This window comes from Cryptotermes secundus, unplaced genomic scaffold (genome assembly GCF_002891405.2).
Source record: "Cryptotermes secundus unplaced genomic scaffold, Csec_1.0 scaffold1702, whole genome shotgun sequence".
NCBI lineage: Eukaryota > Metazoa > Arthropoda > Insecta > Blattodea > Kalotermitidae > Cryptotermes > Cryptotermes secundus.
The window spans coordinates 130,696-142,013 of NW_019727429.1; the positions used below are offsets into that span (position 1 = coordinate 130,696).

An 11,318-nucleotide genomic window follows, 5' to 3' on the forward strand; every position below is an offset into this window, starting at 1 on the left:
GCTTGTATTTTGTGTTGTTCCAGTTCCTAGTTGATGCTTGGCGTCACACCCTCCAATAGGCATTGACAAACGGTGAAAAAAATAACCTGAAAGTCATCGTGGTCTCGTCGCCACGCGTTCTTCCAGGCTTTACTCACGATCACCGTGTCACGCTACGCTATATACATACGGTGCGCAAAGAAATGAGTCAACAAACTATTGAAAAACGACCTGGGGAAAATAGGGTGCAAACGCTAATGAAACCTGTCTGCGTCAGGGGCAGTCACATGTAATTATAAGACCTGTCTCCATAAACAAAACAGAAAGCATAATTATTTGTTCTCTGTTCTAGACTGACGCCATAAAACGCTCGTGTTGGTCGCAGTGGCACGTATCCCATTCAGTACACAGAGAGCTGTTCACAAACCAACATGAAGAGGCTTCTGCCATTACACACACTGTTAATAATTATTCGGGTCCTGTCTCTAGGTTTGTACGTAGGTTGTATTATTCATATCTGTTGAAATGACGGAGCAGGTCACGGTAGCCGAGCGGTCTAAGACGTGCACTGTCTTCGCTCGGTCGGAAGCCGGGATCGTGGGTTCGAATCCCACTCCGGGCATGGATGTGTGTGCGTTTTTCCGTGTTTGTCTACAGGTAGAGGCCTTGCGACGAGCTGATCACCCGCCCAAGGAGTCCGGCCGAATGTGTAAGATCTCGAAAAACCTAAGTGAACGGAGAAGTTCATGGAGGTAGGCCTAGGCCCACTGAGGCTGTAGTGCCAAAGAAAAAAAATAACGGAATTTTAATGAATATCTTTAATGCTGTTTGTTATTCAGTTCACGTGAGAAGGACCTAATATATTCATGGTGCAAAGAGAAAGTTCAGACATTTCCTTTCAGCTTTATAAAGGAATAACAGTAACTCTTAGTGTCGTTGCAGCAGACTAAAGATTGAGGTGGGGATTTCCGTGGTGACGTCAATATTTTCTTTCTTACGTTTGTTTGGTTAAAATTTTTATTGTTTTGCTTCCTATTACTCTTCCCCAAAGCAAAGTGAACTGTTTTAATGTAAACTATACATAATTCTCCGAACAGTATATTAAAAAAAAACTCCGTGGCTGTGTCCGCAAGCGAACTATACCGACCGACCGAACAACCGCCGATTGTCGGTGAGGGTAGTGCCAACTTTAGAGGATAGAGGGTGTCGTGTGGTCAGCGCAACGAAACCCCACGGCCGTTAATTTTGGTTTTCTAAACCGGAGCTGTTACTTTTCCATCTAAATAGCTCCTCAATTATCCTCACGAGGCTGAGAGGACCACGTTCCAGACCTACTACTTCTCAGAAAATCTAGTAGCGTCGGGAATCGAACCCGGGACCTCTGGATCTGTAGCCTGGAACTCTGACCACTAGACCACAGTGGCGCTCACGTATTTTAAAGAACGCATTCATAATTTCATGATCATAAATTGTTAGTTTTCGGACACTAAGATCCGAGATGCATACAAACTATACTCGAGACGTAATTCTCCTGAACTATTTAACAGCTCGATAAAACTAATTTGGGCCCATGTGTTCCATTACACGCTTTATCACTACTCTCAATAATTTTGTTGCCCGTCTAATGTCCACTGAAGAGTTTTGACTTGAAAAAAGATTTAAGATTACTCTTAATTTTTTATTAAATTCTTTATCTTTAAATTGTGTATCTTCTTCTTTATCTGTATACCATGTTTACGTGTGCGTTAATGCCTCTCGACATTTTGATTAATCTAATGAATCATTTCTTCATGAAATCTGTCAGTCAAACTCTCCTGAATATGTTCGACTTGAGGTTCTCACAGCTGTGGCTATGAAGATTTCTCTCATGTGGGATATGACGTCATGTAGTCCGGTGAAAGTCAACCAATTCGGGGAAAATATTGCCTCCATCTTAAGGGTCGAAGGGTAAGCCACGTTAGAAAGCATCATGAAGCAGGCAACAAGCAGAATAAGCAGTGTTTGCTACATGTTCCATGCTGCTTTCTTACATGGCCTATCCTTATATACTGAAGACGTAGACTATATATTTCTCCGAAACGTCGGTTGACTTTCACTGGACTATAAGGAGGTATATCCCAGCAGATAGAACTCTTCGCTCTTGAGTAATTCTTTATGCTGTGCCTTGAAGAAAATGTCGATTGAGCTACAAAGTAATAAAATTAAAAGAAACTCTCCTGAACAATATTTTAGCGAGTGCCTGTAAGCACTGCTACTGTCTTAATACTACGAGGGAGGGTCAATAAATGGGTCACAAATGGAAGTAAAGAAGCTGTAATGGACGTAATAGGTTCCCTGTGTGTATCACCAGGTAGCAGCACAATCCAGCTTCATGCGAGTCTAGGTAGCAGAAGCGCATGTCTATATTCAGAGGCTGATTTCAGTAGTCAAAATTGCAACCGTGCTTGAGGATATACTACCGAAGAGTAGATTTCTCTTGTGCATTTTTATGGGCAAAATAACTCTATGCATAAGACATTCATGAAAAGAAATGTTTCCTGTTTATGGTGGGAAGTCTTTGTCGCGTAAAGCAGTTCACATCTGGGTCAAGAAATTCTCTCAAGGACGTTCGAAAGTCGTAGATGATGCCCGACGATTTCGCCCTGTTAATATTGCGACAGAAGCAACTGTGCAGGAGGTGGAAGAGTTGATTCGAGCTGACAGGAGGATAGCGACAGCAGCGTAGCAACTGCACTAGAGTGTTCCATGGTTTAACATACAGCATAATGCATGATCGTTTGAAGTTTCGGAAAGTGTGCGCACGGTGGGTGCCAAGAGAACTGAAGGATCCAGAAGAAATTAACTGAATGGGTCTGTCCTTGCAACATCTCTTACGCTATGCAGATGAAGATGACATGCTTAAAAAGATTGCTAAGGGGGACGAATCATGGGTGCATCACTATCAACCTCAATCAAATCGTGCTTCAGTGCAATGCAATCATCCTTTCATCCAAAAAGTTTAAGGTTACGAGTACGCCATCAGCTGGAAAGGTTATGCTTACCATGATTTGGGATTATCAGGATGTACTAGTAGTCCATTTTCAGAAACGTGATGAAAATGTGAATTCTGCATCGTACTGTGCAGTTCAGTTGAAGCTACGGGAGTAATTCGCAGAAAACGTCCAGGCCAACTGGCAAAAGGGGTACTGCTTCGTCATGACAATGCCAGACACTATACAGCTTAAGCAACAGGGGAGGAAATTCTAGAAATATAGTGGGAAATTCTTGAAGACCTTCTTTACAACCCGAACTTGGCCCCTAGTGACTTCCATCTGTTTGGTCTGCTAAAAACCACCTTGGTGGCAAATGTTTTGCTGATGACTAGGTAGTTGAAATGGGGGCGCGGAAGTGGCTGAGACAACAGTCAAAAACTTCAATGCTGCGAGTTTCGACGCATTGGTAAAGAGATGGGACAAGTGTATCAATGTTGGTGGAGGATATGCCGAGAAATAAATGTTTTTCTAGGTTCGAAAATCACATATCCATTTGTAACCTATTTATTGATTCTCCCTCGTAGTTTCTTAATACTAGTTTGCATTACGCAACTAAATGGTGTATAATGTTGATGTAAATAAAAACAAGGTCAATAATATGAATCATCAAATGCATGGCCGATTTTAACACCAGCTACTTTAACAGTTCAGTTCACTTTGAGCTCTTTTCCTTTATAATTTCTTCCTCTTCCGATTAAGGCCATGGAAGAGTGTATCTTCTCCAATACAATATAATTCTGAAAATTTTTGCAGCTCTCTATGTGGCTACTTTCATATTTCAAAAGATAATAACAGAAAACCATTTGCATGGGGTTTCCTGTGGAGGAAACTGAGGTGCCACTTCACGTCTAGATCTGTCAGACGTTTGTTGAAGCAAATAATGTGTCCACTTTGGAGTATCTTCATTCTTGACTGAAAAGTTTCACAACTTTCAGAACCTACTGTCACCCTGCTTTATGTCTCCAGCCTCAGTACAAACACCCGAACGTTTAAAGACCTACCAATGTTACTACCCAATGGTTATCGGAAGTGCTTTCCCCAACCATTTTTAGTGCTTTTATATTGAAAGGAAAGTTACTTTCATACTCCTCAGAAGCCTTTATGATATAGCTTTCAGACACTTCAGAAGATCCACGTTCAATCCCAAGGCAATACACATGAGTCCGTGATGGGCCAAGTGGCACTCTCGCAGCCTGTTTTCCAGTACTTCAGTTTTCTTCTGCCATCATTCCACCAAAGCCTCGTTCATATGTACCGTCACCTCCAATATAGGGGCCGGTACAATTGGTCCATTCGAGGCTGCAGTACGGAGTTAATTTTATGACACATCTTTTTCTTTTTTTTTTTGCCAGATTCATTAATAATTCATATCTAATATATACACGTCTATTGAATTCAAATCATAGCTCAGGCGTCACACTCCACCATTCCCACAACTAGCAGATCACCATCAGAAGCTGTTCATGATGCACGTGAAGAAGAATCATTTGACGGGCAGCCATCTATTGCGGATGGTATCTGGTCTCCAATACTAGAAGACTGGGCACTTTCTGCAGTCACCCGCGATCAGAAAGTGATGAAGAACAAACCTTATTACATCACGAGACCCGGAGATAAGCCTCCAGTAGGGGGAAGCAAAGAGGTCACAGAAACAGACCTCTACTTGCTGGGTGCCATCGAGAAATTAGTGTACAGAGTTGACTTCATGGAGAAGAGGCTGAGAAGAATGGAAGATTTACTCTACCATGTCATGGCAAGCGGCAATAAAGCTCAAGGTAAGTGGAACAGCTGCCTACTCTTATCACTGAAACCGAAAGTAGGCACAGGCTCTTCGGACTTACTTGTCCTTTTTCCCAACAGAAGTTAACCACACTGGGCGACCTGGGTTCTGATCGTGATAGAAGCATTGGGGGATTTTCTTTATTACTTCCTATTTCCTGGGCTAACTGCACCTGTGACCCTTTTTCTGCAGTAAATGTAGAGTATTGCGAATATGATCACTTTTCTTCAAGTAGTACCAGGGTCTAAAAAGCAAAGAACTCTACCACCATGCTCTCCACACGCCTTCACCGCATGATGTTTCGGTAAAGGGGTAGTTTTACTTTCACTTTCTTCCAAATATAGCATTATTAATTCCATGGTTTTGAAAAGTTAATATTTCCAATGGAATTCAGTATTTATCGAGACAATGTCGCGTATTTACTCTTTGCAAGAACTGCTGAACCACAGAAACAGCCGTTGCTAAGTAATATACGTGTATAACAATAGGACAATGGGATTATACAACCCGTTTCTAGGCAACGGCTCGATAAACACGTTCCGCGAACACGCAACAACGGGAACTGTGTTCTCTGTGGGCTATCCTACAACTAGTTACTAGGTTATACAATAATTCTGACAACAGAGGAGGGTGTTTTCTATGTGATGTGTGCCGAAAAATGATAAGAGGTTCCAGAATAATCGAGAAGTCAGGGTCGCGAGTCCGAAGGGACTCTGACCCGAGAAAGACTGCGCTGCCAAGGGCCATAGCATGTACAAATGACAGATTCGTCCTCCCTTCAGAAAGGGCGCCCCATAAAAAACAAGACCGTAACTGGGAAACAATAATAAACATCAAGACTTACTGACTGACCGTCAGTCGCAATGTGACTTTGAGTTTGACGAGAAGTCAGTTGTAGCTGAGAAACCGTGAGACAAGGACACGAAGCCGTCATGGAAAGCAGATGAGAGGTCAGTCCAGGAGAGTTCAGTTGAGTACGAGAGGCCATGAAGGATACAATCAGTTGCAAGAGTGCGGCTATGCTGAGAATTTATGTGTAATAACTGGAGTGTGTAATTTAGGGAGACTGTTATAGTTCCTGTGTTATAAATCCGTTGCCGAGAAACGGATAGTGAAGACAATGCAAAGGCGTAGCCATTTTTGAGATCTGTTAACCAGCAACAACTAGTGTAAGCAGCCGTTGAAGAAGTTATTTGTGTTATTGTAATCTTTAGAGTGTTATAATTATTTGTAATCATGACCTTTAAGTCTAATTACCAATCAGAGCTCCGTCTTTATTCACCGATACACGTGAAAATATTCTAAATTTCATAGCCACTTTCATGTCAAATGAAGCTGTAAATGAATGTAACACATAACATAAAAGAATTGCTAGATTATTCCAATTAATAATAAAAAGCATGCCCATGAATTAATGCACAATATTTACTCGTACAATTAACTAATAACTACTCAACCCAATCGCCACAATCAAGCGGTAAGAACTCTATTTTACATTCAAGCCTTAGGTTAATTTCTCAAACTTGAAGAAAATTATCCTGCTTGAGGATACATGTGATTTTACTCGGTCCCTTCAGACAAATCCTGATTAACTTCTGCACTTTAGAAGTTCATCATTCGCAATCATAATCCCACTTCAAGAATATCGTCTTCTGAGATGTAAAACAATCTTTATTTGTTGCCTTCTTCTTGTTGGCTGCTTGCTTAGCTTACTCTACTACCTTGAACATGGAGGCGGCATTCTCCTCTGAAACATCTGTTAATATCTACTACATTTCACGACATCAGATCAAAGAAGACATTACTCTTTATTATCATTGCCGTGAGAACTGCATATTCCACATAATCCCATTTTCTCTTCCCAGATAACCTTTGTCTTTGTCAAAGTATAATTATAATGTGACTTGTCAACGCTTTGCCAGCCAACGACTCGATAAACACCCCACGATAGCGCAAGCAACAATAGAACAAATGTTTAGAGCTTGTTGCTAGGCAACAGTCAGCGCACCAGTACTGGCGAGATAGCTATTACGTGACTTGTTTCATGTGTGGTCTGCGCTACGCGGCAGTGAAACTGTTTTCTGTGTTGTTCGTGCAGCTCATATAGAACGAAGGCCTATTTTAGCTTAGGTTAACACAGAGCACTTGAGAGCACAAGGTCGAGAATGGAGCGCGTCATTAGAGAATTGTGAATATTAATTGAGTACAGATTATGACAGAGGAGTACAGAGTGATTGAAGACGGAATAACAAGAAGACCTTAGAATGATTTGAAATGCTATTTTCTGTGTTGAGATCCGTTGCTAGGGGACGGAGAATTCTCGTGTGTATGCAACAGTGAACTGTAAAGTGTGTAAATCAGCGACAGGGCTGTATTAATTGTAATTAAGGGAGAGAGTGTAACCGAAATGCTAATAAATCCAATCATTCGAAATGGAATCCGTTATTTTCGTCACGTGTACCACAATACACGTGACAATATACACTTAGAACAATTAGAGAACAGATGCAGAAAAGTATATCCCCGTATAATGTACCATAAGAAAAACAGCAAAATACGCTTAACATATCCAACTGAATTACTAACAAAATATCTGTTTTCATTCTCACTTGTAGAACCTTGCCCTACAAATTTTTCAAGAGTTGGTGCTTACTGTTACCACTTCAGTGAGAGAGAGCTGAACTGGAAGTCATCAGCCTCTATGTGCAGGGCACTGGGTTCGAGGCTTGCAGAATTAGAGACTGTTGAAGAAAATCAGGACATAGTAGCCTTCCTGCAGGCCACTTCAACTCTTCGAGGTAGTATACATTTACTATACATAAATACTTTTTAATCATAAGTTTCTCTATATAATATTGTGACATTTGGACCCGTTGCTAGGCAACGACCGCTAAATAATCAACTATACAATAGCAGTTGCTACTTCACAGCTCCACCAACAGACTTGAACGCAACAATTCCACAGCAAAAATTGCACTGAAAGAGGAGTGGTGTTTTCTAAGCGGTGGTGTCGAGATGTTATATGCAGGCTAAATTAGTGGCCAGAGAAAGTCAGTGGAGTTTGTAAGTTGGTTGGTGAGTCTATTGTCACTCTATACATGTGAAAATACCAAGAGGTCACTGACATTCAATAAAACCAGTAAGTATCACACACGTATGAGCTGGGATAGCACAGTCGGTATAGCGACTGGCTACAGGCTGGACAACCAAGGGGTCGCAGTTCGAGTCCCGCTGGGAAGAATTTCCACTTTTCCATATTGTTCAAACCGGCTCTGGGGTCCACCCAGCCTCCTATCCAATAGGTACTGGGGATAAAGCGGTCAGGGGGTGAAGTTTACCACTCACCACCAGCTAGTGCTGAAGTCAAGAAAACGTGGGTCTATATATCCGCTCCCCCATGTCTTCATGCTGTAATGCTTAATTAGTTAAGCACAGGGACTTTACTTTCACCACAGAAGTATTGTGTTAAGTGATTTTAGTGCAAAACTAGGAACAGAATACTTTTTTAAACTAAAGATTGGGAATGAAACTATACACAGAACTAATATCCAAAAGTTCAGTGTTCCCTTATCATAATATTCACAAATACACTTGGGCTTCTCGTAATGATATAAGATGCAATCAGAAATGTTAACTCTTTATGTAAACAACTAAACAACGTGAATGTTTAAGAGCACCATCAGGTTAATATGTCAAACAGGTTTACAGCTCTGGAAAACTTGGATGATAACCTGTATATAAACAGGCCTTGCGAAAGCATCCGACCAAACTTCAAGTAAAAACACTATAGATAGCTTCAACCAGTCTCATGAGAACTGTTCCAAATTACGACATCAACAGAAGCAGGTTGCAGTGTTTGTAAAATCAGTTTCATTTTTAAATATTACACAACTTATTAGGTCATACGAAGTTCTTGCATTCTATTAATTAACATGATACACCTGTATATGTATGATTCTAGATCTCATCACAATTAATAAAGAAATTTTATATTATAACACAACAGGATGCATGAAATGAAAATTATATTATTATTATTATTATTATTATTATTGTGGAACCTTATTTGGACTTTATCCATTGTCTGACTTAAACACTATATTTTGGAGACTACCTCTGTTTCTGTGCTGAGAGAAGCATGTCCTACTGGACCCATTAGACACCTACTGATGAAGATTAGCTTTGTCTAATGGGCCCGAAAGGGAAGGCTACTCTACTTTGTGTTTCACCTATGGACAGAGAGTGATTCAGTCTTTTGTAATTTTACATATTAATCAGGCAATTGATGATAATGTGGTACATAGACCTGTTGCTGGGAAATTACAGCAAATATACAGCAGCTATTAATAAGTAACATCTTCACAAACAAGCGTGTTTCCATAGCAACAAGTGATTACAGCAACATAGGAGTGGTGTTTTCTGTGCAGTCTGCACTAAGATGTTATAAGCAGGACAGCTAGTGAAGTCAGTTGAAACCCCTGTGGAGGCGGGGTCGAATACCTCTACTGTGACCCTGTGAGTCACAGGAGGCGAAACAGTAAAATGACGTCACAAGTCATGAGTCCCAAGGGACTTGGACCTGAGAAAGACTGCACTGGCAAGGGCCAGGAGCATATTCAAAAGACACACTCGTCCTCTCGTCAGAGAGGGCACCCCACAAAAAAAGACCATAACTGTCAAATAGTAATAAATAACTGGTCATAAGCCCCAGATGGGGCTTGACACCAAGACTTACTGACTGACCGTCAGTCGCAATGTGACTTTGGCTTGAAGTCAGTTGAATGAAATTTATACAGACAATTGGTTGGCGAGTGAATGAGTTAGTCATTCAGTCAGTGAAATGCTGGGGCTCAGTCGTTGTGAGCCGTTGTTATGAAAAGGTGGTAGCTGATAGTTCGGGAACCTAGATTAAGGGGAACACCCACAGTTGAAAGCCAGTACCAAACGAGTGAAGATGTGACTGTGGACACATGTGTGCATGTGCACACATGCAATAGTAGATTGTAAAGTGTATTAAAGCACTCTGTCAAAGAGCCCAATAAGTCTAATCATCAATCCAAAACCTGTCTATAGTTACATACGAAATCATGTGACAATAATAATAAAATACCACTGTTATTAAACTTTAGGGCAGTATTATTAAAAATGTATTGAGGTCATTGTAAAATGCCTTTAAATTTTATAAAAATTGCTTACCAAATTCCACAAGTCCAAGTCCATAGTATATGGACATAAGAAAACACATCTGAAATATTTTATCACAGTGCAGAGAACCGTTCTCTTTTTTTTTGTCAGTTTTGGTGATCAGAAATGCAGAAAAATATAAAACAATCTAGATACTCTCATTAATTATTATCCCATTCACACTTAAACTTAATATTCACAGGGAAAGACTTCTGGACAGGTGGACTAAATCCTGGGTTACTCTGGATATGGTCGAATAGTGCTCGTCCTGTGGCTTCTAACTCCACAGAAAATCCATCCAACAACAATAATATTAAAGGTAATGGACGATGCCTAAAGCTTGCATATAATCCTACACTTAGGGGATATGAATATCAGGGAGCAGAATGTTCTGTTCGGGCCAGTTACATTTGTGAGTATGAAGAGAATTCAACAAGCAGAGCACTTGAAGAAATTCAGAAATCTTTACAAGAAAACTCCCCAAGTAGTGAGAAAACTAGAAAATTGTGAACTTGTTGAAATATGATGCCAATATGTCAGTCACCAAAAATGCAAATGAAGTGTAATGAACTACAGGGGTGAATTATATGGACATGCTGAGCACCAAATCAAGCAGTAATAGGCCCCAAGAGAGAAATGTAGCAACCTTTCAAATTTCAGGTTTTTCAGCAATATTGCTATTCAACTTAATGGTAACAAAAATGGGGTATCTATAAACTTATTTTGCAATTTAACTTGTGAATATTTCCAAGTTTTCTGCAGTTGCTGTCATGCTTGCTGCTTTGTCTAGTAGCCAGACTTCTTGAAGAACACTGTGGGAAAATGGATTAGTCACAGCTGCATGACTGCTCTTGCAAGTTCTTTTTACGGGACTTAACTATGTGCCTAAGGCCGCGTCATAGCTCAAGCAGTTAGTCCCTGGCTTCCCACCACGGCGGCCCAGGTTTGATCCCGGGTCTCGTCAAGTGGGATTTGTCGTGGACAAAGTGGCGCTGGGGCAGGTTTTCTCCGAGTACTTCAGTTTCCCCTGCCAATCTTCATTCCACCAACTGCTCCACAATCACCCTCACCTATCATCTGGGGCTGGTACAATAGGCCAGAAGTGGCCACAGTACAAGGGACTTGGTCCCACCCCACTAGCATTAAAAAAAATTAGCTATGCGACTCCTATGTGAAAGCAAACTGAAGTGTTCCATATTTCAGTAAATATTATTATATCAGCTAAGAACTATAAAAATTTTCTGTCTTTTGGGATATAACATCAAGCAGTTCAGTGAAAGTCATTTGGTGTTTTGGTGGAATACATCACGTGCATCTTCAGGTTTGAAGAGTATGCCCGCATG

At 40.8% G+C, this 11,318-nt stretch overlaps 1 protein-coding gene across 1 annotated transcript; it reads left to right on the forward strand.

Moving 5' to 3' along the window:
- Positions 1–405: 405 nt before the first annotated feature.
- On the forward strand, positions 406–10,912 carry LOC111864809 (CD209 antigen-like protein C). The gene is made up of 4 exons (XM_023852340.2): positions 406–468; positions 4,418–4,786; positions 7,407–7,589; positions 10,178–10,912. Exons 1-4 carry the CDS (start codon positions 411–413, stop codon positions 10,483–10,485), a joined length of 918 nt encoding a protein of 305 aa, XP_023708108.2. The 5' UTR covers positions 406–410; the 3' UTR covers positions 10,486–10,912.
- Positions 10,913–11,318: the final 406 nt, after the last annotated feature.